Source organism: Desmodus rotundus, chromosome 3, assembly GCF_022682495.2.
Source record: "Desmodus rotundus isolate HL8 chromosome 3, HLdesRot8A.1, whole genome shotgun sequence".
Taxonomy (NCBI): Eukaryota; Metazoa; Chordata; class Mammalia; order Chiroptera; family Phyllostomidae; genus Desmodus; species Desmodus rotundus.
Window position 1 is genome coordinate 98,889,105 of NC_071389.1, and position 26,682 is coordinate 98,915,786.

The following is a 26,682-nucleotide window of genomic DNA, read 5'->3' on the forward strand; positions in this document are numbered from 1 at the left end:
AGTAAAAAGCCGACCCACAGAATGGTAAAAAATACTTGCTAACCACATACCTATTTAAGAGATTAATATGGAAAATATAGAGAGCATTCTTAAAACTCAACAAAAAAAATCAAACAACCTGATTCAAAAATAGGCAAAGGATGTGACTAGACATTTCTCTAAAGATACATGAGTGATCAATAAGCACATGAAAAAATGCTCAACATCTCTAACCATTAGGGAAATGCAAAACAAAACTACAGTGAGCTACAACCTCATACCCATTACAATTACTATTAAAAAAAAAAAAAATCAGAAAACAGCCCTGGCTGGTGTGGCTCAACGGATTGAGTGGTGGCCTGCAAAGAAAAGGGTCACAGATTGGATCCCCAGTTTAGGGCATGAGCTTGGGTTACAGCCAGGTCCCCAGTAAGGGGTGTATGAGAGGCAGCCATACATTAATGTTTCTCTCACTTTCTCCCCACTTCCACTCTCTAAAAATAAATAAATAAAATCTTAAAAAAAAAAAGAAAAGAAATGACCAATATGTTAAAAAAAAAAGAAAACAAGTGTTGAGGAGGACGTGAAGAACCTGTAACCTTTAGCGACTGCCGATGGGAATGTAAAATGGTACAACCACTGTGGAAAACACTATTGGGGGGTCCTCAAAAAGTTCAAAATAAAATTAGCATATGATCCAGCAATTACACGTCTCCATGTATCTCCAAAAGAATCAAAAGCAGGGTCTCAGAGATAATTCTACACCCATATTCATACCAGCATTATTCCCAATAGCTACATGATAGCAACCCAAACATCATCCATCGACAGAATAATAATCAAAACATATATATGTATAATGGATTATTATTCAGCTTGAAAAAGGAAGGAAATTCTGCCATATGCTACAATACGGATGACCTTGAGGATATTAAGCTAAGTGTAATAAGCCAGTCACACAAAGACAAACATGTATGATGCCATTTATAAAGTACCTCAAAAAGAAATTCAGAGAAAGGAGAATAGTGGTTGCCAGAGGCTAAGGAAAGTAGGGAATATGGTTTGAAGGGTATAGTTTCAGTTTTACAAGACAAAAATTATAGAGATGGATGATGGTGATGATTGCACAATATTATGAATGTATGTAACATCACTGATCTGCCCACTTACAAATGGTTAAGGTGGTAAATTCTATGGTATTTCACCACAAATAAAAAAACAAAGCAACTTGGACACAAGTCCCAATCTTCTTTCTCCACCATAGTGAAAAGAATCCTCACATTAAATCCAAATGCCCTGAACTAATATTTAATGTCTTCCATAATTTGGACTCTTCCAAATTCCCCAACTTGATCATTGAAGAGGCCCAGATTACATTAATAATCTACATACTATTATGGTTTAATAATAACATCGTGTGGCCAGTTAGAGCAACAATTTTCCCCCCACGGTATAATGAAGCACTTCTTAAACCTTCAGATGTGCACAAAATAGTGTGGGGGACTTGTTAAGGGTGCAAATTCTGACTTAGTAGATGGAGGTGAAGCCAAATCTACATTTCTGTGCAACTCCAAGTAATACTACTGCTTCCAATCTGTGGAGCACCCCAGAAATAGCACCTGCACTTGTGGAGGAACATATCTGTTCCCTGTTCACCTGCATCCCTCTCCCTTTCACCAGTCACAGCTTCTTCTACACCTTCACGATCCCATCCGACGTGCACGCTAACATCTTTAGAACTCCTCATTTTCTTGCCCCGTTAGCTCAGGAAAACCTCGTTCTCTTCGCACCTGTCAAATTAGTCTTGACCGAAAAAATGAAGACAGTCTCTGCTTTAGGGTAGCTTACAAGTTTGAGTCAATAGGTACCTAGACCCTTTCTCCCCTCCCCCAGCTAAACAAAGTTCCTGGGCTTTAAAGATAGACTCTTGGGTGACTTTCTTTGAGACCTTGGGTAAGCAACTTAAGGAAACCTCACTGAGCCTCAGGTTCCTTAATTTTAAGACCGAGTTACAAATAGCACCTACCTTGGAGAATTGTTATAGGTACTAAAAGAAATTATGCACATAAAGAAAGATCTTTGCCTGCCTTACTCAGTCTGGCACTGAGTAAGTAAGCGATGCACCCTATTACTAGTAACAAAGACGTTAAGGTACCACAGCTCTGTGGTAGATAGCTCTCTTCACTTATCTCTGCCTATTAGTGCATAATGGCTCTGTTGTCCTTTAGACAGGCATTTCTCCTACTTCCCTTACAGCGGTGCAATTTAAATAAGTTCACACGTGGCCACACAGTTATAACTGGGTCTCCACGCGGACTTAACACCCTAGACCTTCATTACAGATTTGCTTTCCCGCCCACGTTTCGGCCTTCGGAAAGGTCTGCAGGGTGATCCGGAACGCCCGGGAGACTTTCGGCCGACCCATACAACCTGAGGACCCTCACGTACTGGACTCCGGCAGTGTCTTCCGCCGACGCCAGCAGCTCCTCCCACACCAGCTTCAGGGCCGCGATCTCCGCTTCTAAAACTCCGACCTCCGCCTGGTTAGCGTCCATACCGCCGCGCTAACACACACCTTAGTTTGGCGGATCAGTTCCTCGCCTGGCACTTAAAGTCTCGCGCGCTCCTGGGGCAGACCATCCCAGGAGCTCCGCGGGGAGGCGAGGGAGTGTGAGCATCGTCCGTGACTAAAACCAGAGCTCGCAAAGTATCCCGAGCTCATTTCTGTCCCTTAACACGGTGCCAAGCTGTTCCCCAGCAGTCCCTATGCTTGGAGAGAGTAAGTTCCCTCCAACCCGAAGCCCAAGGTCACAACAACCCAACCTGCGCTTGTGAAATTTGGGACAGCCCGGATGCGTACGTCACTAAAGAGTAGCTTCCGGGACTGTGTCAGGGGGTCTCGTAATTTTCGGCTCGCTTTCGCCGACCTAGTCTAGGTGAGGATAAATAGAAGGGGTTAACTAACCCTTTTAAGTTACGGACGTGTGGTTTGGGTCCTTTTAGGACGTTCAGTGGTAGAGGAATCGCAGTATCCTGGGCGAGACACGAAATAAAAGGCACTAGGGAACTGAACATAGTAACGGAACCTTAGGAGGCTGGGTTGGAACGAGTAGGAAGGAATAGATACTACGCCTAGTGAGACACGTGACTAGAAGTTAGGGGTCGAAGCGGCGCTGGTGAAGAGAAGACGTTGTGGTGAGCAGTGAGTTTAGAGCATGGGAAGCGATGGGGCCATTTGGCCTCCTCCGTGCCTTCTTGTCTTTGGGTCTTCAGGGGGAAGAGGAGTCTACCAGGGAGATATATGGTGTGCCTCCTGCCCAGGACACTAGCCATGCGTTGGCTTTCTGGGGGCTGTTTTGGGATGTAGAGTGGGAGCAATCTGTCAGCTCTTTGGGAAAAGCAGGGTGTGGTATTGAGTGCCTGTAGGTGCTAAACGGGATTACAGATCTCATAAAGGACTTCAAAATTTAGTACCTCTAGAAGAGTTTTCCCGAGCCCCTTCTAATCCAGCAACCTTCCTAGTATAGTTACGTATTAAAAGATTCTGAAATTAGACCTGGTTTATAATTCTGGCTTCGCTAATTCTCTGGATGGCATTATGAGAGTAACTTCACCTCTCCTTTTCATCTGAAAAATGAGATGCACGCAAACTGTCATACAAAGCTGGCACATAGTAAAAAAAACAAAACAAGACGAGTCTGTATTAGCGATGATAGCAGTTGCTCTCTTTGCCTGAATAGCACTTTGCAGGCACTCCTCTTGTGACAGTGCTGTAATTGCATCCTTTACTTCTCACATGGCTGTGAGGACACCAGGATGGAGCGCCGTCTTTTTTTAAATCCTTTAGCATATTGACCTGCCACAACCCATTTCTGTCGGTATTTGTTAAAGTGAATAAATGAATAAAAGAAAAACGTCTAACAACGTGGATAAGTAAATGAGGAGGGGTAGTGTAATATTGCGCTCATTTGAGGGAAAGCATCAGAGCACCTGCCCATACCTGTGTCTATCTGTACAGGTGCTGTTCCAAAGTGGGTTCATGGAGAAAGTGCATGTAGAGCTTGACCAGAATCTCTAGGGATAAAATTTAGAGATAATGTAATAGTGAAAGTTCAGGCGACCAGTCTAGCATAGGAGGTTCAAGGTACAGAATTGGATTTTTTTTTCTTTAATTTTTTTAAGGTGTGAGAAGAACTAATGGAAAGAACTTTTCTCAGTAGATAGAAAATTATCTTTCCTACTAGAACACACTGTGTGCCCATCCTTTATGAAAGCCAACAGAGAAACAAAGCGCCTTTTTGTGGGTGGCATTGGCCAGAACATTTCTGAGGCGGACCTACAAAATCAGTTCAGCAGATTTGGAGAAGTTTCTGATGTGGAGATCATCACTCGGAAAGATGACCAAGGTAAATTTATAGTCCTTCATGGGTAGTTAAAGGCAGATCTAACTAGGTCAGTTATCACAAAATAAAGGAACTACAGGGATAGCCTGGAACATTAAAAGTGATTTGTGTATTATTGTAGGACACAGTCCTGTCTACCCTACCCTATGCCCTAGAGGTAAAACTTACGATATGGAACTTTCCCAGAATTACATTCCTGAAATCAAAAATATTCTGAATTCTAAAACATGCAATTTCTGAAACACGTAACTTTCAGTTTTCAGAGCTAACATCTAATATTCATTAAGTGTTCTATTTAGTAGAATACGACTAACATGGAATCATAACATTCCATGTTATCATAACATGTTATCATAACATAATTAACTGAACACTTGACAGTTTTTAACTCTTTTTTTAGAATATTTTGATAATCATATTTGGAAAAATGCTATCTTTGTGTCCAGTGAAAAATAAACAAGGTTTTCCTTTGAAAGAGTAGGTTTCCAAGAGCTCATTGTTTTTAACATTTAGAAACTTAATCATTTTTACATTGTTCTTTGGATCAAGGTTTAAATGAATTTATTTTCCTATTTTTTTTTTAGGAAACCCACAGAAAGTTTTTGCATATATCAACATCAGAGGAGCAGAAACAGACCTGAAAAAATGTAAGATGTTTTCTGTATTATTGACCAGTTTATATCACTGTGTAACTTGGAAAACTTCATTTCAAATCTAAACTTCAATAGCTACTTTTTAAGTCATCCAGAGGGGCAACTGTGATCAAGAGAATTCCAGTATCCTACAACTCAGCAGGTTTAGTTTAATACCATTTCGTGCCAGCAGATATGTGATAACATACTGGTAATGTTTGCTCAAAAATGGTATTCTAAAATATATTGGACAAGAGAGAAACTTTCATAGAAATTGCCTATTACATATATTCTACTGGATATTATGCCTTTCTCCTACCCCCTTCCCCAGTGTTTTTATTTCTTAGGGAGGTTATTTTCTTCTAATTGAGTGCTGTTAGCAGAGGGCTGGATTTAGTGTATGCCCTTATAAGACCATATTCTTGAAATGATGAAATCTCAATTGATCAGTTTAGTAAAGCTGATGGCAAACTGCGGTCTCTATTGAAGAATAAAGGGGAGATAATCCATACTGCCACTAATGCAGTAATGTATTCTAGTTATTTGGAAGGTGAAAAGTCAAGAGGTATGCTAATAGAGAAAGAGGGCCGTCATCCTTTTCATTTAATTTGCAAGAAAACAAAAACAAAACCTTAATTCTATTGTTAAGTGAGAAAGTATATATAACAAGTAAGTTGTGGTTAAGAACACATCAGCTCTTATGTGTGACCTATGGCAAGTTAATTTAAACTTCTAAGCCCCAGTTTTTTTATCTGATGTGTGACAAAGACATTGCTTTCCTCAGAATGTTGCTGTGAAAGTTAAATTGAATAGTACCTTTGTATTTTAAAAGAGTACCTAACAACAATCTGCTCTCTGTTAGTGGTTATTATTAATGAGGCTGATAGCAAATACTGAGAAAAATCAACTACTAGGGCATAGCAGTTCAAACACAGTTTAGTCATTTAGAGTTAATTTGTTTAGAAGTTATATAGTAATAAGTAGTATGAGGTGATAAATAAAGGTGAGGTACTATAGAATTTCAAAGTGTCCTCTAATTCCCCTTAAGAAAATTACATGAATATTTTATAGTTTTAGTGGGAGAAATGCTAAATATCAATCATTCACTAGAAGTTTCTGACATTATTTTATAAACAAATGGCAAAATTTTTTGCTTTATAGTTTACACATTTGCCTCATTTATATCTTCCAGTCACACTGGGAGGTAGGGAATACAAGGGTTCCATTAGTAAGTGGTCAAAGTGAGATCGGGGTCTAGGCCCTTTCCCTCCATATCTCAAATTCCTTATTCTGTTTTCTCTGTATCTTTGTGATTAACAAGTCTACTTTCCTTGGTATGTACTAAATAATTAGCAAATGTATTTTGCATTGCCATGTAATTGGGTAATAATTCTTTACAGGTGTGTCTGTTTTAAATAAAACAAAATGGAAAGGTGGAACACTACAAATTCAATTAGCAAAAGAAAGCTTTTTGCAAAGGTAAGATTTATTCTATGTGAATTTAAAGTGTTTATTTTGTAAATGGTTTCATACATTCACTTAATTGACTTGAAACTATTGAGTAATAAATTCATTATGGTATTAGCAAATTCAGACCTCACAAGAGGAGCTAAAGTACCTCTCACCTTTGACTTCTCATGACCCCAGACTCCACCAAAAAAGACTGCAGTGCATTTGCATATGTATATTTTAAGGTATAACAATATAAGCCTATGTTATTTTTTTTAACACAATCTTTTGTGGCGATGTTGATCTTCTCTCTTTTTTGTAATGACTGTTTAGTACTATTTCAGAAAACAGCTGAACCACAGTGTAGTGGGCCATCCCCCACTGATGGACATTTAGACAATTTTTACTATTTCATGATAATAGATAATCTGTGAGGATGTCTCCTGCATAAGGCAGAGCTTCCTGTGGGGTTTGTGGCAGCCATAAGAGTTACTGTGTCTTGGAGTTATATACATTTAAAATTTTAATAGACACTTCTATGTTGCTTATGTTATTTTTGACTATTAGTGCTAGTGTCATACAAAGGTAAAGATAATAGGAAATCCCTGTGTGAGAGGCATAAGATTAATTAGGCAAGTGATTAAGATCAAGGCATTGTAGTAACTATTGGAGTATTTCAGAATCCTGAAGGTATTCTCAGGGAGGAAAGATTATGTAAGTTTGAGAACTTTCAAGAGGAAACATTTTCGGAATATAGAGATGGAGTGATGATATCATTAATAAGATTGTTCAAGATCAAGGAAAAATAATGTCTAAGGCAAGTGGCAAACAGGAGGCATGTTTTGAGGAAGTGGTCAGGTGAGACAGATGATAATTTGATTTTGTTTTTCAGCTGGGAATATCTATGAACAGGATAGTAATGAGACTTTTATTCAGCAGCACTTCATTGCCTGCTGCCTACAGGAACTGGGGCCCCAGTCCTTAGCAGGGTGAGAACACAGTGCTGCTTTGAATCAGTGTCTGCAGCTATGCCTGCAGGAGCGTAAATCTGACAGTCGTTCTGGAAGGTGGAATGTTAAGAAACAGACCAGAAGCAGAGAGTCCAGCAATGATTGATCAGCATAGTTGTTTAGGCCTAAATAAGGTGGGCAGTTTCAATTAGAAGGTTGAGATGGCATTCAGCATTCTCTTTATTATGAGGGTAGAAATAATCAAGACTAGGCAGACTGGGCTCTGAAAGACATCTCTTCCTTTTGAGGAAGAGTGAAGGGATTGAGGAAGGATAAAATGGCCAGAAGTGCATAAGGTGAAAGGGAAAATTGAGAGACCTTAAATGATCACTATGAAGTTAAACAGCATTATAGTATTAAAAAACAAAATAAAACAAAACCACCACTAATAACATGGTTGGTTTCTTTATATTTTCTCTTTGATTCAGATTGGCCCAAGAGAGAGAAGAAGCAAAAGCAAAGAAAGAAAAATCAACAATAGGAACCACTAATTTGTTAGAAAAGATGGGAGTGGTGGATTTCCATATGAAAGCTGTGCCAGGAACAGAAGTACCAGGGCACAAAGTGAGTCTCTTCTGGTAGCCTGACTAGCCCAGAAACTGAATCCTGAGGCCCCCTAACTGTGGGCATCATGTTTAAAGCAGTTGCTTTTTAACAAAGATAGTGCTTTATGGTTTTCAAAGAGCATTTACTACTGTTGGATAAGCACAGTTCTCCAATTTACAGAGACAGAAATCTAAACAAGTGGAGACGGGTCTCCGTTATCCATATATTGCATGTGTGCTCACCAACCAAAGTCTAGTCTTCTTTTGGGACCATATATTTGACCTCAGTTTACCCTGTCCATTCTCCAGCACCCTTCTTCCTTTCTGATAACCTTCATACTCTTGTCTGTGTCTGTGAGCTTGTTTGTTTTGTTTGTTCGTTTGTTGCTTTACTTTTATGTCCTATATATGAGTGAAATCATATGGTTCTTGACTTTTAGCATCTCATTTATTTCGCTTAGTGTGATACTCTCAAGATACATCCATGGTGTCCCAAATTGCAGTATTTCATTCTTTCTTAATGGCTGAGCAGTATTCCATTGTATATGTGTACCACATCTCATTCCAGTCACCCATTTAAGGATACATAGATTGTGTCCATGTCTTGGGTACAATGAATAATACTGCAATGAACATAGGGGTATATATATCTTTATGAACACATGTTTTCAAATTTTTCAGGTAGATACCCAGAAGAGGAATTGCAAGGCCATAAGATAGCTCTGTTTCTAATGTTTTGGAAAACTTCCATGCTGTTTCCCATAGTTGCTATACCAATTTACATTCCCACCAGGAGAGAATGAAGGTTCTTTTTTTTCCACAACCTCTCCAACACTGGTTACTACTTGTCTTGTTGATAATAGCTATTCTAAGAGATGTGAAGGGCTATCTCATTGTAGTTTTGATTTGCATTTCCCTACTAACCAGTGAAGTTGAGCATCTTCATATGTCTGTTGGTCCTTTGTATCTTTTTGTTGAAAAGTGCCTGTTCAGGTCCTCTGCATGTTTTTTTAATTGTAATGTTCAGGTTTTTTGTTGGTTTGAGGTTATGAGTTCATTTATATTTTGGATATGAGCCCTTTATCAGAGATACTGTTTTTTTAATATATTTTATTGATTTTGCTATTATAGTCGTCCCATTTTTCCCCCTTTACTCCCTGCTGCCCTGTACCCTACCTCCCATCTGCATCCCCCAGCCATAGTTCATCTCCATGGGTCGTACATATAACTTCTTTGGCTTCTCCAATTCCTATACTATTCTTAACATCCCCCTGTCTATTTTATACCTACCATTTATGCTTTGTATTCCCTGTACCTTTATCCCCATTATCCCCTTCCCCTCCCCACTGATAACCCTCCATGTGATCTCCATTTCTGTGATTCTGTTCCTGTTCTAGTTGTTTGCTTAGTTTGTTTTTGCTTTTCTTTTTTAGGTTCAGTTGTCGACAGTTGTGTGTTTGTTGTCTGTTTACTGTCCATAGTTTTGATCATTTTTTAAGAAATATTTTCGTATGATTTTTATAGTTTTTTAAGATTTTATTTATTTTTAGAGAGGGGAAGGGAGGGAAAAAGGGAGAGAAACATCAATGTGTGGTTGCCTCTGGTGCGCCCACTGGCGGGGAACTGGCCCGCAACCCAGGCATGTGCCCTGACCAGGAATCGAACTGGGGAAGCTTTGGTTCTCAGGGCAGAACTCAATCCACTGAGCCACACCAGCCAGGGCCATCTTCTTAGATAAGTCCCTTTAACATTTCATATAATAAGGGCTTGGTGATGATGAACTCCTTTAACTTGACCTTATCTGGGAAGCACTTTATCTGCCCTTCCATTCTAAATGACAGCTTTGCTGGGTAGAATCATCTTGGATGTAGGACTTTGACTTTCATGACTTCAAATACTTCTTTCCAGCCCCTTCTTGCCTGTAAGGTTTCTTTTGAGAAATCAGCTGGTAGTCTTATGGGAACTCCTTTGGAAGTAACTGACTCTTTTTCTTGCTGCTTTTAAGATTCCTTATCTTGAATCTTGGGTAATGTAATTATGATGTGCCTTGGTGTGTGCTTCCTTGGGTCCAGCTTCTTTGGGACTCTCTGAGCTTCCTGGACTTCCTGGAAGTCTCTTTCCTTTGCCAGATTGGGGAAGTTCTCCTGCATTATGTTTTCAACTAAGTTTTCCATTTCTTGCTCTTCCTGTTCTCCTTTTGGCACCCCTGTGATTCAGATGTTAGAACGTTTGAAGTTGCCCCAGAGGTTCCTAAGCCTCTCCTCATTGTTTTGAATTCTTGTTTCTTCATTCTGTTCTGGTTGAATGTTTATATTTCTTCCTTTTAGTCCTAACCGTTGATTTTAAGTCCTGGTTTCCTTCCCATCACTGGTGGTTCCCTGTACATTTTCCTTTATTTCACTTTTCATAGCCTTCGCTTTCTCCTCTGCTTTGTGACTGTACTCAACCATTTGTGTGAGCATCCTGATTACCACTGTTTTGAGCTCTGCATCTGATACTTTGGCTATCTCTTCATTGCTTAGTGGTATTTTTTCTGGAACTTTGATCTGTTCTTTCATTAGGGCCATACTTTTTTGTCTTGGTGCAGCTGTTACATACTAAGGGACAGAGCCTGAGGCTTTCACCAAGGGCAGGGCCAACCAGGTTGCTGCTTGTGGTGCTGTATGTGGGGGAGGCATCTGAGACGGAATAATGCCACTTGGTCAGCTCTCTGCCAGCTTTCACTCATGTCCTCCGCTACCCACGAACAAATTGGGAACTTGTGTTGCTGATTCCTGGATGGATGGGTTTGTGTTTTTAGGACCCTGTTGGCATCTCCAATGAACTCTCCTGTGAGGCTGGGAGTTTCTTCTTCTACACAACCCCCACAGGTTTTTACTGCCAGAGATTTTGAGGCTTTATTCCTGGCACTGGATCCCTTGCTGTCTGTCTCGCTCCCCAGTTGTTCTTCCTGGTTATCTACATGCGAATGTTGGAATGCCCAGTTTCGAGCCTCTGCCTTACCTGCCCCAGTCCTCCAGCTGCTGCTTGCCACCGGTCCTCCCCACCCCAACTGCTTATCTCAGCCCCTCCTACCATTCTGGGTGAATGTTTCTTCTTTAACTCCTTGGTTCTCGGACTTCCATACAGTTCAATTTTCTGACAGTTCTGGTTATCTTGTATTTCAGTTTGTTGTCCTTTTGGTTGTGAGAGTAGGCAGAGGGTGTCTACCTACGCCTCCATCTTGGCCAGAAGCTATCAGAGGTATTGTTTGCACATATATTCTCTTAGTCAGATGGTAGCCTTTCAGGTTTTTTTGATATTTTTAATTTGATACAGTCCCAATCATTCGTTTTTCCTTTTATTTCCCTTGGCTTTGGGGTCAAATTCACAAAATCTTTGAGACCAAGATCCATAAGTTCGGTGCCTATGATTTTTTCAGTGTAATTTATTGTTTCGGGTGTTATATTTAAGTCTTTATTTAATTTTGAGGGTTTTTGTATATGTGGTCAAACAGCAGTCTAGTTTCATTCTTTTGCATGTGGCTTTCCAATTTTCCCAGCCCCACTTACTGAAGAGGCTGTCCTTTATCCAGTGTATGTTTTTGATTCCTTTGTCGAAAATTGTTTGCCCATATACATGTGGGTTAATTTCTGGGCTGTCATTCTATTCCATTGGTCTGCTGTCTGGTTTGTTTTGTTTTGTTTTGTTTTGTTTTGCTAGTGCCATGCTATTTTGATGATTGTAGCTTTGTAAAAGAATTTCAAGCCAGCAAATATGATACCTCCAGCTTTGTTCTTTTTTCTCAGGATTACTTTTGCTATTCTGAGTCTTTAGTGTTTCCATAAATATTGATCATTTTTTTGTTCTCTGTCTTTGTAAATTGCCATTGGGATTTTGATGGGGATTGCATTAAATTTGTATATTGCTTTAGGTAATAGGACAATTTCAAACAGATTAAAAGTATTCCATTGTTCATGGAACACCTTTACATATCTTTGTGTTTTCTTTAATTTCTTCATCAATGTTTTATAGTTATTAAGTGAATAGTTCCTTCACATCCTTCATTAAGTTATTCCTAGGTATTTTTTATATTTTTTGTAAATTCAAATGGAATTTTTTTTCATTTCTTTTAATGATACATCATTGTTAGTATACAGGAGCACAATGGACTTTTCTACACTGATTTTATACCTGCAACTTTACTGTATTTATGTACTGTTTGTTTGGTGGCATTTTTAGAGTTATCTATGTATGGAATCATGTAATTTGTAAAAAGTGACAATTTTACACCTCCATTTCCAATTTGGTTGCCTTTTATGGCTTTCTTTTGTCCGATTTCTTTTGCTGGGATTTCCAGTACTGTGTTGAATAAGAGTGGTGAGAGTGGACGTTCTTGTCTTATTCCTGATCTTACAGGAAAAACTTTCAGTTTTTCACTATCCAGTGTGAAATTAACTGAGGATTTTGGCCTTTATTTTATGAGGTACTTTTCTTCTATACCTATTTTATTGAATGTTTTTCACATAACTGTATGTCGTTTTCTTGTCAGATGTTTTTTTCTGCATCTATGATATTATCATATGATTTTTATCCATCATTTATTAATGATATTACTTGATCAACTTGCATATGTTGAACCATCCTAAGGCCCCTGAAATGTACCCCATTTGATCATGATGTATACATTATGTTTTTAATGTACTGTTGTATTCTATTTGCTAGTATCTTGTTCAGGATTTTTGCATATGTATTCATCAGAGATATTGGTCTGTAATTTTTGTGTGTGTGTTATCGGTGCCAGGATTTGGCATCAGGGTTATGATGGCTTCATAAAATGTGTTTGGAAGCATTGCTTCTTTCTCAATTTTTTGAAAAAGTTTGAAAAGTATAGGAATTAAATCTTCTTTGAATGTTTGGTAGAATTCACTAGTGAAGACATCTGATCCTGGACTTTTATTTACTGGGAGGTTTTTGATGACTTCCAATTTCCTAGGGCCTTAATGTTGATTGGTTATTTGGATTTTTCAGTCCTTCTTGATCCAGTGTAGGAAGGTTATTTTTATTTTTAAGAAATATTCCATTTCTTCTAGGTTGTTGTATATGATGGTGTATAACCTATAATCCATTGTACTTCTTGGTGTCCAATATAATTTCTCAGCTTTCATTTCTGATTTTGAGTCTTCTCAAATATGCATCATATACATTTTTTTAAAGAACCGGCTCTTTCCTGCATGAATTTTTTCTATCGTTTTTTGGTCTGTATTTTATTTAATTCTGCATTAATTTTTATAATTTCTTTTGTCCTGCTTGAAAGGTTTTCTTAGGCTCCGCCGAGGAAGAAATGCCAATCAGCCACAAAATTAGACAGTACAGAGCTTTATTGGGGTTTGCACACCCGGGCGAGGTTCCCCGGTCCACAGAGCAGGGCCGAGGAAGTTGCGCCCAAGCAGGGAATATGGTGAGGTTTTATGCACCAAATTCTGGTTGGCTCTCTTCGTGGGGGCTAGGGATTGGTCTCTTTGAACCAGGTGGCAATCTATCATTGGTGGTTCTCTTCGGGCTCAGGTTGCCATGCGGATATCGGTCTTGACAAAGCCTGCAATTTCGGTTCCCTGGTTTGATGTCAGCCATCTTTTCCGGGTTGTAGTTTGGCTGCCATTTTGTCCTGCCCTGCCTGACGCAGATCTCGTCCCGCAAGATCTGCTGTTGAGGTTTCAGTATTCAAACGCACATACACACGGACTATAGAAATCCGGTGGGGGAAAAGGGGCTATGTGGCCACTCTCCAAGTTAGAGAGAGACCCCTTCACCCCCGCCTGGACAGGCTTTATTGTTTTTCTAGGCCTCCTACATCAAAGATGGTCCTCATTTATCACTCATAGGTTTGGGGTGGTTATCTTTGCAGACACAGGAGAGGAAGTCACTGAATACATCAAAGGAGGACATTTGCAATGTAAAAGGAGAAATGGTCGAAAAGGCTTTGTCCCATACCTGGGGGGTCTAGCCCAGATTCTGGGAAGATAAAGATACTCAGTAAACATTTGCTTCCTCAATTCAGGGTGAGGGAGTTTTTTTAGCAAGAGCAAGTCTCATAGCAGTCTAGGTACAATGCAGGCCTGATTTCCCACTGGAGAACTTATCCGTGGACGTGGGTCCTGCCCGCCAACCTCGCTCCCCACTGGTTTTCCAAGTGGGGGCTGAGCCACATTTCCCACGCTTGGAATGGTTCCCCACCCTGCCCATCCTGACACTGCTGACTTTAGGTTTTGTTCTTTTTCTGTTTCTTTACGGAGAAATGTTAGGCTATTTATCTGAGATTTTTCTTATTTATTGAGGTGGGCTTGTAATGCTGTAAGTTTACCTGTTATTAGTGCTTTTGCTGCATCTCCCAAATTTTGATATGTTGTATTGTCATTTTCATTTGTTTCTATGTATCATTTGATCTCTGATTTTATTTTTTCTTTGACTCCATTGCTGTTTAGTAGCATGCTGTTTAATCTTCACGTTTTTAGTTTTTCAAGCCTTTTCCAGTTGATTAACAGTTTCAAAGCATTGTGGTCAGTAGATACGCTTAGTATGATTTCAATTTTATTAAATTTGTTAAGGCTAGTTCTGTACACCAACAGAGGGACTAACTATCCTTGAATAGTCCATATGCATTGGAGAAGAATGTGTTATCTGGTATTTGATATGGAAGCTCTGTAAATATTGATAATGTCTATTTGGTCTAATGTTTCATTTAAGACTGATACTTCCTTGTTGATTTTTTTGTTATTGTTTATGCTATTATAGCTGCTGTTATTAATGTTTTATTTTATTTCATTTTAAAGATTTTATTTATTATTTTTAGAGAGGGGCAAGGGAAGGCGAAAGGGATAGAAACATCAATATGTGGTTGCCTCTTGAGCACCCCCTACTGGGGACTTGGCCTGCAACTCAGACATGTGCCCTGACTGGGAATTGAACTGGTGACCCTTTGGTTCGCAGGCCCAATCCACTGAGCTGCACCAGCCAGGGCTCACTAGTAATGTTTTTGTTTAGATGGTCTGTGTATTGCTGACAATGCGTATTTATGTTGCATACTATACTTGCATTTTTGTCAGTTTCTCCCTTTCTGTTAATAATTGCTTTATATATTTTATGCTCCTAGGTTGGGCGCATATACTATATTTTGCCATGTAAAATATGCACTTTTCTGCCCAAATTTTTGAGGGAATAAAGATGTGCATTATACATGGATAGAATGATTATATACCATGGGTATTGTAATTGGTATAATAATTCCTGTGTATAACGTACACAAAAAATGTGGGTGCACATTATACACCAGAGCACGTTATACATGGTAAAATACAGTATATTGGTGTTATGTCTTCTTGATGTATTGCCTCCTTTATCATTATAAAATGTCCATCATTGTGTCTTGTTACCATATTTAATCTTGAAATCTATTTTGTCTGTTTTAAGTATGGCTACACCAACTTTTCTCTGAATGCTACTTGCTTTGAATATCATATTTCACCCCTTCACTATGTTTGTCTTTGTAGCTGAGGTGTGTCTCTTGAAGGTAGCGATGGCCAGTTTATCCTTTGTTTTTTGGTAGTTCTGTGTCTTCACTATTTTTTTTCCCTTGTGTTTCTGTCTATTATTTTAGTTTGGTGGTATTTTACAATTTTTCCTCTGGTTTTTTTTTTTTTAATATGTTTATTGATTTTAGAGAGAGAGGAAGAGTTTGCCGGGGGGGAGGGAAAGAGAGAGAAAAAGAAACATCTGTTGGTTGCCTCCCATACGCACCCCAACCTGAGATCGAATTCCCAGCCTTTTGGTCTATGGGACAACACTCCAACCAACTTAGCTACACCAGCCAGGGCTGTTTCCTTTTTCTTATGTTATGTGTCTCAGTTCTAGATTTTTGTTTTGTGGTAGTTACCACTAGGTTTATGAAAAAAAAAAAAAAGTTTGATAGTACAACAGTTTTTTTTTCTTGTTATTGCACCTCATCTCAATTTACCAGTGCAAGATCAGTCCTTCCCCCATCCCCTTTTATGTTTCTGTTGTCACAGATTATCTTCTTTTATACTGTGTGTCCATTTCCCATTGCAGTACCTATTTATCTTGTTTATTTTTAAATGATTTTACCTCCTTTAACCTTTATATTATATTTAAATGTTTAATACCCTATGCTGAACAAGAATTGCAATGTTTTGCTTCTCTCTGTTAATGATCTTACTCAGGTTTTATTTGTCTTTGTTTCAGGTAGAAAAGCACCTTTCACCGTTTCTCGTAATGCAGGTCTTGTGGGAAATTCCCTCAGCTTCTGTTTGTCTGGAAGAACACTTATTTCTTTTTTTATATGTAAAGGAAAACCTTGCTAGATATATTATTTTTTGCATGGTGATGTCTCTATATATTTTGAATAGTCGATACCACTCTCTCCAAGCTTATAGAGTTTTTGCTAAAAAATTGGATGATGGATAACCTAATGGGGTTTATTTCATAGGTTACTGTCTTTACCCTGGCAACCTTGAGCTTTGTTTCTTTTTTAACAATTTTTGTCAGCTTTAACATGCATTCAAGAAGGCCTTTTTGGTTTGAGAAAATTAGGAGGTCTGTAAGCTTCTTAGATTGAATGTCCAGTTCTTCCCATAGGTATAGGAAGTTCCTGTGGATTTTTCTTTTGAATAAGCTCATTGTTCCCTTTTCCCTCTCTTCTGGTCTGTCCATTGTTCTTATATTGCTCTCTCTAATGGTTATGGAGTTCTTTAAAATTTTTTTTTTTTTTTTAAGATTTTATTTAGAGAAAGGTGAAGGCAGAGAGGGAGAGAAACATCAATGTGCAGTTGCCTGTCGCATGCACCCTAATGGGGATCTAGCCTGCAACACAGTTAAGTGCCCTGACTTGGAATCAAACCAGTGACCCTTTGGTTCGCAGGCCAGCACTGAATCCACTGAGCCACACCGGCCAGGGTAACTCTTTAAATTTTTTTACTTTCGAATCTCTTCTCCCACCTGAGTCATTTCTAGATTTCTGTCTTTGGCGTTACTCATTCTTTCCTCCAGCTGGTCTACTCTATTTTCTAAGTTTGCTAGTTCATTCATCATCTCTTTTATTGAGCTCTTCAGCCAGAATTTTTGTTTGGTTTTTGTTGAAAGTTTCAATTTTTGGGTAAAGTACTCCTTTTGTTCATTGATTTTTATTCTTGAACTTACTGACCTAATTTTTTGAAATTTCTTGTATCTTGTTGAATTTTTTCAGTACTGTAATCTTGCATTCTGTCTTCCTTGTCTTTAAGTTTGTTTTCTGCATGTTTTTCATTTTCTTTCTGAACTTACTTGTTACCTTGGTTATTCACTTTTCTTGATGCATTATTTCTCTTACTGAGCATTTGTGGGAATTGAATCTCTCTCTTTTTTAAATATTGACTCTTTATTGTTTAGCACAGTGGTTTGCAACCATTTCTATATCATCGCACAAATAAACTAATTACTTAAATTCTGTGGCACACCAAAAAATACACATTTTGCTGATCTGAGCAAAAAAAATGTATAATTTTGATTGATTTACAACAAAAATAATGGTAATTACCTACCTGTTTTGCTTCAATGTGACTTTTTTAAAAATCAGGTGCCTTGCCTTGGCTGGGTGACTCAGTTGGTTGGAGATTGTCTTGTGCACCAAAAAAGTTGCAGATTCAATTCCTGTTCAGTGCACACAGCTAGCTTGCAGGTTGATCCCCAGTCAGGACAAGTATGAGAGGGAACCCATCGATGTTTCTTTTCCTTTCCCTCTCTCTCTCCCTCTCCCTCCTCCTTGCTCTCTCTCTAAAATCAATAAAAACATATCCTCAGGTGGAGATTTTTTTTTAAAAAAATCTGGTGTCGCCCTGGCTCGTGTGGCTCAGTGGGCTGAGCACAGGCCTGCGAACCAAAACGTCCCCAGTTCTGTTTCCAGTCAGGGCATGTGCCTGGGTTGCAGGCCAGGTGGCCAATTGGGGATGTGCAAGAGGCAACTGATTGTTTCTCTCTTACCCTACCCCTCTCTCTAAAAATAGATAAATGAAATCTTAAAAAGAAAATCAGGTGTCTATACTTGAAGATAAGAATAATCAATATAATGCAACCTTATTAAGCAACAATTCCCCATAAAATGAAACTGTATTAAATGACCTCAGGGCTGTCACGTGGGACAAAACATTATTGTTTTGCTGCTGCTGTTTTGTTTTTTGTTGGGGTTTTTTTTGACAGTCTATGGGAAGAGAGTGTCCCTGACTAAATAGTCAAGTATTGCATGTTTTTAAAATTCTTGCGGCACAGTGGTTGAAAAATCACTGGTTTAGCATGTTTATGAGTGGAGGTCTTTCTTTTCTTTTCCAGTGAGTAGTGCTGAGGCATAAGAGACTTGCGAAGCACAAGTCTCTTACCTGTACTGCTGGAACTTTCTTGATCTCTATGGGTTGGTGCCTCCTCAGTTAGGGAAATTACCCCATATCCTACAAGGAGGTGGGCATCCTTTTTACAACCCAGTCTCCTCAGTCTCAGGGCACCACTCCCATGGTGATATGTGACAGGCTATAGGTCTGCTGGTCTGTGCCTTTTAGTGCCATTCTCCTGCAATCATAAGCTGCCAACTACACTGCCGTATGTGGTGTCTCAGCTGCCTATACCAGGCACATGTCTCAGACTTTTCTTTCCATTGGGTTAGGTTGTAATGTACACAGACCTTTTAGTTTTTGAAAATTGCTTTTGCCTTTTCAAGATCTGCCAAGTGAGGGTTTTAATGTTGGGCAAGCCACAGGATTGGTGGGGAGGGGTTCCCATGACCGCTGCTTGCTTTTTCTGATGTTAGCAGCTTGTGGAATACTACAACTCTTTGCACCGCTTCTCTGCTGTGACCCTGGGCTCAGCCTCACTGTGTACCTGCCACCCAGGCCCGATTGCTGCCTCTGCCCCTCCATTCTGTCCACTAATGGTGTCACAGTGGACACCCAACCCTTCCCTGCTGTCATGTCCGTTTTGTCCACAGTGAGCACCAGACTGCATCTTCCTCTTCTATCTCTGTTCTCGACCCTTCTTCCCCTGCTCACTCTGATATGCCCACCTTTAGATGTCTCAATGCATGGATCCCTCTGAGGCATTCATGTCTTAAGTCCTTTGTTGAATTGTGGCTGTCCAACTTGTTATAACTTTAAGGGGAGGTCCTCTCATGCTGCTGGTGTCACTAACAAGTGGTGTTTTTTGTGAAGCATCCTACATGGTTTATATGGGATCGATAACTTGCCCAATTTTCCTTCTTTCTTTTTTCTTTCTTCATACGCTTTTTTTTGAGAACTCATGTTTCATTATCAGAAAACTAAACCCAACAGTAATCATGACTGAGTGTGAGTTCAGTTTTTTTAAGTTATATTTATAAAAAGTGGTTAATCTTTTTCATTTGTGACATATATAGTAAGTACTTTTTTTTTTTTTTTTTTTTTAGAATTGGGTTGTGAGTAAATTTGGAAGAGTCTTACCTATTCTTCATCTAAAGAATCAACATAAACGTAAAATATCCTTTGCAATTGGGTTTTCAGAGTAATTATTATTTAGTACAGTTTTGGTTAATTGTGAAAGTTTATATCCTACCTTTAGAATTTTCCTACCTCTGTCAGGAAATCTCTAAATGTTTATTTAAGGGGTTTTTGTTCCCAACTTCTAGCCAAGGTAGTAAGGTAGTAAGACCTTACTACCTAAAAGGATAGAACAATTAAGAGAATAATTACAGAATGTAATGAGTTTTTTATACAACTATGTGATACAAATGGTGATTGTCAAAGAAGCCTTTTCACTTATTAATTTATAAACCCTTCCTCTCATTTGGCATGGATTCAAAGCCATGTCAAAAAAGAGGTAAAGTAGGGCAAAGGAACATGAGGCTATTGTTAAAGAAAGCTTTGGAGGTAGTAGAGGAGGTTTCACATTACTAGAAAAGTAATAGGAAAGAGTCCAGGAGAGAGGAAAATAGTAGATTAAAATATGTAGACAAGCATGAGAATGGTAGGTAGAGAAATAGTATAGAACCCAGAATGAGCAAACGCAGATGCCTGTACCCTTAAGGAATTGCAGTCAGATTGTCTTAAGACCTCAAATTCCTAATGTTATGAACTTCTGGGCAGACGGTATAACTTGTGTATCCTTTAACTTTTATAGTATGTGCCAGGGAAGCAGAAGCAATTCCAGGTATTTCAAACAGAGAGGATGTAATATATCCAGTGTATTGTAAATATCCTGGAGGAGCCAAAAGCTGAATATCAGGCAGCCCAGAGATCAATTAACCCAAGCAAAGAGCTACCTTCTGGAGTTAGAGAAGGAGAAAGGTGTGCCCTCATTGCTTATAGCTACTGTGCCACTGAGGTCACTGAAGCCCTAGCCACAGCTGCTGCTGTTGTCCACCCTGCCAGTGGCACAAAAATCAGGGAAATAGTGACTTTTCTTTCTCTTTACCTTCTGGCTTCCTACCAGTGGCAGCCACTAAGAGCAAAGAGGGGGATATTGAAAGGAAGTGTGAAGCTGAGAGACCATGGACACTTTTTGGAAGTGATAACTTAAAGCATCTTCGTATTGCCTGTTCATATATTTTAAGAAATCCAGCAAATGTCAACAGTCATCACAGCACATTGACATTAACTAGAATCTTTCTGGATAATATTAGCAAAAAAAACACACCCTAATAAAGAATTACTACCTTTCTAATAAAGACCTATAAAACACCCTGCAGAGAGTGAGTAGATGTAAAATGGATGTTATTGAGGGAGGAGAATCAGAGCTAGGACAAGCCAGGATGAAGAAGGCAGGAATACAAAAAAAAGCTAAGACCCAAGGGCATGCAGTGTCTAGCTGTGCCCCTTTGGGTGCCCCTCTATATTCTGCTTTATGGCAACAGCTCAGTGGTGGATTTCTCAGATTTACAGAGAACAGTTTGGGGGTCTCTGTATCTAGAATATAACCTGAATTAGTTTGCTGTAATGTCTACATTCAATAGATACTCTGCCGATTAATAGTAATGGTGCTTAATTTTACCTCCCAAGTAATTTCTTCCGGTTATTAGTGATGGTGCTTTGTTTTAACTCTAGATAGAATGTTTAATTCCAGAGAACCTGAGAAGTCCTCATTTTGTTGGGAAAAGAAACTGAGAGTACAATTAAAAAGTATTCCTTTTGTTTCACCACATTGACAGGTTTTCCTAAAACCTAGGGCCTCTATTTTGTTCCTTGACTTTTGGAAACATTATAAAATATGATCCATCAAAATACTGCCACAACTTAAAAAAAATAGGGGAGGATTTCACAAATGCCATTCCTATATCCAGTCTCACTTGGGAGTTGGAAGGAGGGAATGATCCTGTGAGTAAGAAACAACAAAGGAAATTTTCTGACTTTCACTGCCCTCCCAACAAGATAATAAAAGTGCAGAAGGATGAGAGCCTCTCTGCATCTCTGGCTGTGAAATCAAGACACCATAGAATAATAATGAAGAATCCACACTTAACACTGCAACAGACTGCTCAAGAAATAAGTAATGATCCCATTACTCCTAAATCACCCCATGTACCTGATTCTGATAGTCGAAAACTTAAAAGAAACAAAAATAGCTTATCTGATGATAATATTGAATTCGAAGATAGATTAAGCCTAATGATTGCAAGAGAGGAAAACTTCGGGAGAACTTCATGTTCCTCAATAAATGAATCTGAAAATGATGATCCCTTTGAAGTTGTAAGAAATGATTTCAAATCAAATGTTCACAAACTTTGTTCTTTAACAGGTTTGGGTATCAAAAATAATGTCTCTTGCCTTGATAGTGAAGATAATGTTGTGGGTAATAATTGTGACTATGATTCAGGACATACAGATGATGTTGCAATGAAAAAAAATGTCGGTAAGATCAAAAATAGTATACAGTTTTCACAAATGCAAAAGTCTATGTATAAGAAAACTTCTTTGAAAAATAGAAAGAACTGCGAGCTTTCTGATCATTCTATTAAAGTACAAAAAAGAAAAAACAACATAGGACTAGCCATCAGCAACAGAGTTAAGGATCTTAGTTGTAAATCTCTGTCCAAGTCCATTAGCAGTGAGAATGCTGATTCTGTGTCAGAATCAACGAAATCTGAGGAAGATGAGTATAAGGCCATGATGAAAAACTCTTTCCATGTGACTCTTACTTTAGCTGACTTGGGACAGTTGGCTGGCAGTGAACTGAAGGCTCCAAAAGAAGATACTAAGAGTGATGGCTGGGAAACCACCTCCAAGTCTGACAGAACCTCCAAAAGCCACAGGACTTCTGGTAGCCTCCACAGAAGTAAACAATGTATTTATCCAGAAGAGATTGTGGCTTCCCTTTTAGAAGGAGAAGAGAATACCCCTGGAAAACAGAAACCAAATGAAAACAACTTAAAGCTAAAATTCCAGGCATTCAAGGGAACAGGTTGTCTCTATGGGAAGGAATTGGTTAAAAAATCTATGAAAGAGAATGTTGCCTCTGGCAATATTAATAAAAGTCAGAATTCCTTGAAACTTCAGGATCCCACTAGCATGTCCACGGAAAATGGCCCATTGGGAAAACTGACTCCTTTTCAATGTGTAAAGAAAGCAGATGATCCAAACCATATTCAGCCTCAAAAGAGACAGTTCATTTTTAAGAGCCAAAATTACAAAGTGGTGTCCCCTAGCAGTTCAGAAAAGGGAAGGAGAATTCCTAGTTCTAGTCTGTTGACATTAAAAGATAAGAAATCTGTAAGTCTTGGTGCAGAGACTCCCGGGAGAGGCTTTGAGGAAGACTGTTGCCACAGGTCCATAAAAACAGAGGAGGGATCTCAAAAGAGGCCTGACCTGAGCAGCCATGTGGTCCCTGAGAAATCTCCAGAGGTGTCCTCCAGGATGGACTCTCAGGGAAGTGAAACTGACTTCCCACTTTCTGTTGAGAGTTCATCAGATGTTAATGCAGAGGACAAACAAGCTGAAGATAATCAGAAACGTTTGGCAGCCTTAGAGGCAAGGAAGAAAGCAAAAGAAGTGCAAAAGAAGCTGGTTCATAATGCCCTGGCAAATGTGGTGAGTATATTTTCAGTCTCTGGTTTAATAAGAACTCTAAAATTGTATCCTTTTCTTTCCATGAAGGTAGGCATGCCCCTTAAGAGGTCAGTATCTTAGCACCCACCAGTTTCATGTTTTATGTCCTTGAGTTAGAAACTTTTATCACCATATATTTTTAGTATATCTTGACAGAAGTGAGATTAAACTATTAGGAAAACATTTTTTATTTGTTTTTTTCTATTTTTTTTCATGGTTCACTCTACTTTAGAAACTAGGACTGGTATAATTAAGTAATGTGTCCTAATATGTCTGAAATTACTTCCCAAGTAATTTACTTCCCAGTTACTTGGGATGTAAATCACTTCCCAAGTAATTTATATCTTGCCAAGATTTGCTATAATGAGCCTTTATTCTTTCAACAACTGTTAAGTCCCTATGAAGTTCTAGGCCTTCACTATAAGTACTACATTTATAGAATGAGTTCAAGAATCATGGTCCCTTTCTCAGGTGGTCATTAGCTCATAGTGTGGTGAGCAGAAGGGCAGTTGAGTTCCACAGGCGAAGAGATAAGTGTGCCTATGTGCCGTAGAAGCGCGTAGGAGGCACCAAGTTGGTCCAGATGTTGGTGGTAGGGGGTTTCTTCAGCCTGAACTGAGTGTAGTGAGAAGATCAGTATAAACTGGTTAGGCAGAGGTAAAAGGGTAGCAAAGGAGAAGAAAGGTATTTCTGAAGAGGGAGCAATTTATACCTATGGGAACATTTGCAGTCAGTATGACTGAAATGTATAGAGTATGAGGTGGAAGAAATAAGTGTAGAGAAATAAATACAGGTTGCAAAGAGGCTACAGAGGTTGGACTTTATTCTTAAGGCTGTGAAAAAACTGAAGAACTTTAAGCAAAGGAATGAAGATTAGTTGCGTTATATATTGTAACAGGAGTTGACAAACTACAGCTCACAGGCCATGTAAGCCCACAGCCTGTGTTGGTAGAGCCTCCAAGCTAAGAATGGTTTTTACATTTTTAAAGCATTTTTTAAAAAGGAATTACAGGACTAAAACCACAAAGCCTAAAATAGTTATTCTCTGGCCCTTTACAGAAAAAGTTTGCCAAATTCTGTTCAGGAAAGAATGTTTAGACCATGATGAAGAACAAACTGAATGGGGTAAATCTGGAACCAGGGACAGCCTTTGGGAAGTTGTGAGCCAGGCAGTAACAGTGGGAATAGATTTAAAAGATACCAAGAAAGTCCAGTTGGTGGGACTAGGTGATCGACTGGGTATGGAGAGAAAGAGAACTCATAAGTTACTGTCTTAGAAGATAAGTGCTTAATGGCATTCACTAGATAAGAAAAAAGGGTGGGAAGTAGACTAGAGAAGGAACGGAGATGAGGGATTGTCTTAAGATATGATGCCTTTGATGACTGCTCTAGGATGGTCATCCAGAGGACAAGCCAACGCACATCATCTTTGGTTCTGACAGTGAAAGTGAGACAGAGAAGATGTCCACTCGGGAGCAAAGCTGTCTGATAGAGAAACCAGTAAAAGTAAGAAGTTCAGGATGTCTTGTGTGGGTACTCCTCTATTTCTGCAGATCTATTTCTGTCATTTGCATACCAAGAGCTCCACACAGCTGCCAAGCGCAATATAAAATCCTCTGGGAGCCACAGTGAAACTCAGGGCCCCCCAGTCCACCACACACAGACTACAGGGACCTTGGAGATTGTATCCCACATGAGCCTTGCCTTCATGTCATCTACACAGTGACATCAACATCAGTGAGATCCTGTTGAAACTGTTCACACGTATATAACAGCTCTCCCCCTTTCCCTCGCACCCCCTTCAGACTGCACTGGGGGTCTCTGCACTAGTGGCCTGAAAGACCAAGTAGATACCACTGAGTCAAGAGTTTCCATTCTGACCACCATTTGCCCTTTCCTGGGAGATGCATCTGGGAGGTTGGTTCTTAAATGTGAGAGGCAATATTACATAATAAAGAAAACACTGATTGCCTCAGTTTTTAATAAGTGCTTCTGTCTTAATCTACATAACAGGAATTCTTGAATAGAGCATCTGGGAAGCTATTTGACAGCGATGAGAAGGAATATGATTCTGAAGATGACAATAGTAGGTTCAGAATTAAACCTCAGTTTGAAGGTAGAGCTGGAAAGAAGGTTAGTAAAGTTTGAAAATGATAGAACTTACAATATGTCCTTATTTTTCAACATAGTCCTTAAATCTAGGTAAGTTCAAGAAGACCTTGACCCGCACTCCTGTGTTTAAAAGTTTATTTTGGGAGTAAATTCTCAACTACTCATTCTGAGTGCTTCATGGGTGGGTGAGGTTATACAAACAATAACTGCAATTTCAGGGTGCAGGGAATGCACTTGGGGGGTCTTCTTTAGAAGCAATTTCTTGAGAATATGGCTATCAATTGTGTATTTTATCTTTGTAGCTCATGGATTTGCAGTCTCACTTTGGCACTGATGAAAGATTTCGCATGGACTCCCGATTTCTAGAAAGTGACAGTGAAGAGGAACAGGAAGGTAAATGCCTCATTGTCCAAACAGTGCTGATGTCAGAGTCGGCACACCCTAAGAAGTTATCTAGTCTAGTTCTTTTGCTTAACTCATGGAAAAACTCTTTACCCCAAGCCATTGAATTGTGAAGCTTATAATCCAATGCTTAGCTTACTCACTACTCCTTGAGTTCATTTGTACATATTAATTATTTACAAAATTTAAAAGTACTTGAAGCTGCCAGAAATGACAGGAATAAATACATAGCATCCACCAGAGGCATCATCTTCCTCTGTCTCATCTCTGGCGGAAGAGAAAAGGCGAGGTCCCTATTTGGCAGTAGATTGGGAGGTCTAGGTGTGGCTGTGGAAGACAGTTAAGTGGCACCTGACTTTCTAAAAGACAGTATTCATCTTCCCTCCTCTGTGTATGCTGGGTTCCAGTCTTTAAAAAGAAATGTGCTATCAAATGTCATTCTACTTAAATTCATCCTTATTTGGGTGTATCTAACAGTGATGTTGCTATCAGAAGCATCCCAATTCTACTCTTTTTGACTTCCTTTTGTGTTTTTCATAGCAGCCGTTCTAAACTTTCTCTTATTCTTGAGTGAGCTCCCTGCTTCCTTCTGTAATTTCTGAACTTGTTTCTTTATATTGTCTCTTTTTCTTTCCTTCTTGAGTTAATCTAATTTGCATCTTAATCCCCCTATTCATACATCCTTCTCACGTGCTTCTTTACCCTTCTGCTTTGTCCTAGCTCCTATCCTATTTCTGCAATGAAAGGTGTCATAGATCCAAAAGGCCTTTCCTTCATCCCTGCCAGTTTTTGAGTTGCCACTCCCATCTTTTCTTTTTCATTCTAAACATGAAAAAATAAACTACATCTAATTCAGAACCAGTTGACATTCTTGTAAATACAGTCTCTGATTTGATGATATCAATTCTTTGAGGTGATTATTATGTGTATTGTGCATTTCCAGACACCAGAGTTCAAAGAGTAAGTTCTCCAGGGCCAACATCAAGTTATGTTTCAGAGCTTCTCACTCAAAATCCCACCCATGTTGAAAACCGGAATGAAGAGAACCTTTGGAATAGCCC

At 39.1% G+C, this 26,682-nt stretch overlaps 2 protein-coding genes across 8 annotated transcripts in view; one reads left to right on the forward strand and one right to left on the reverse strand.

Annotated features, from left to right (window-relative positions):
* CENPP (centromere protein P) overlaps positions 1-2,584 on the reverse strand; it is a 306,566-nt gene extending 303,982 nt beyond the window's left edge. For all 3 annotated transcript variants that reach the window (XM_053920608.1, XM_024580770.3, XM_053920607.1), the window contains exon 1: positions 2,428-2,584. In XM_053920608.1, the coding sequence (XP_053776583.1) occupies positions 2,428-2,534 (107 nt within the window). In that variant the 5' untranslated portion in view covers positions 2,535-2,584. The remainder of the gene's footprint in view (positions 1-2,427) is intronic.
* A 296-nt stretch (positions 2,585-2,880) lies between these two features.
* The window catches only part of NOL8 (nucleolar protein 8), a 39,988-nt gene continuing 16,186 nt past the window's right edge, over positions 2,881-26,682 (forward strand). For 2 of the 5 annotated variants that reach the window (XM_024580780.4, XM_024580781.3), the window contains exons 1-10: positions 2,881-3,174; positions 4,162-4,385; positions 4,967-5,029; positions 6,415-6,493; positions 7,902-8,037; positions 19,477-19,545; positions 21,263-23,089; positions 24,500-24,613; positions 25,121-25,240; positions 25,522-25,612. In XM_024580780.4, the coding sequence (XP_024436548.2) occupies positions 4,247-4,385; positions 4,967-5,029; positions 6,415-6,493; positions 7,902-8,037; positions 19,477-19,545; positions 21,263-23,089; positions 24,500-24,613; positions 25,121-25,240; positions 25,522-25,612 (2,638 nt within the window). In that variant the 5' untranslated portion in view covers positions 2,881-3,174; positions 4,162-4,246. Of the gene's footprint in view, positions 3,284-4,161; positions 4,386-4,966; positions 5,030-6,414; positions 6,494-7,901; positions 8,038-19,476; positions 19,546-21,262; positions 23,090-24,499; positions 24,614-25,120; positions 25,241-25,521; positions 25,613-26,682 lie in introns of those variants that run through there. The other 3 variants (XM_045188106.3, XM_045188105.3, XM_053920611.2) reach the window with 3 other exon arrangements.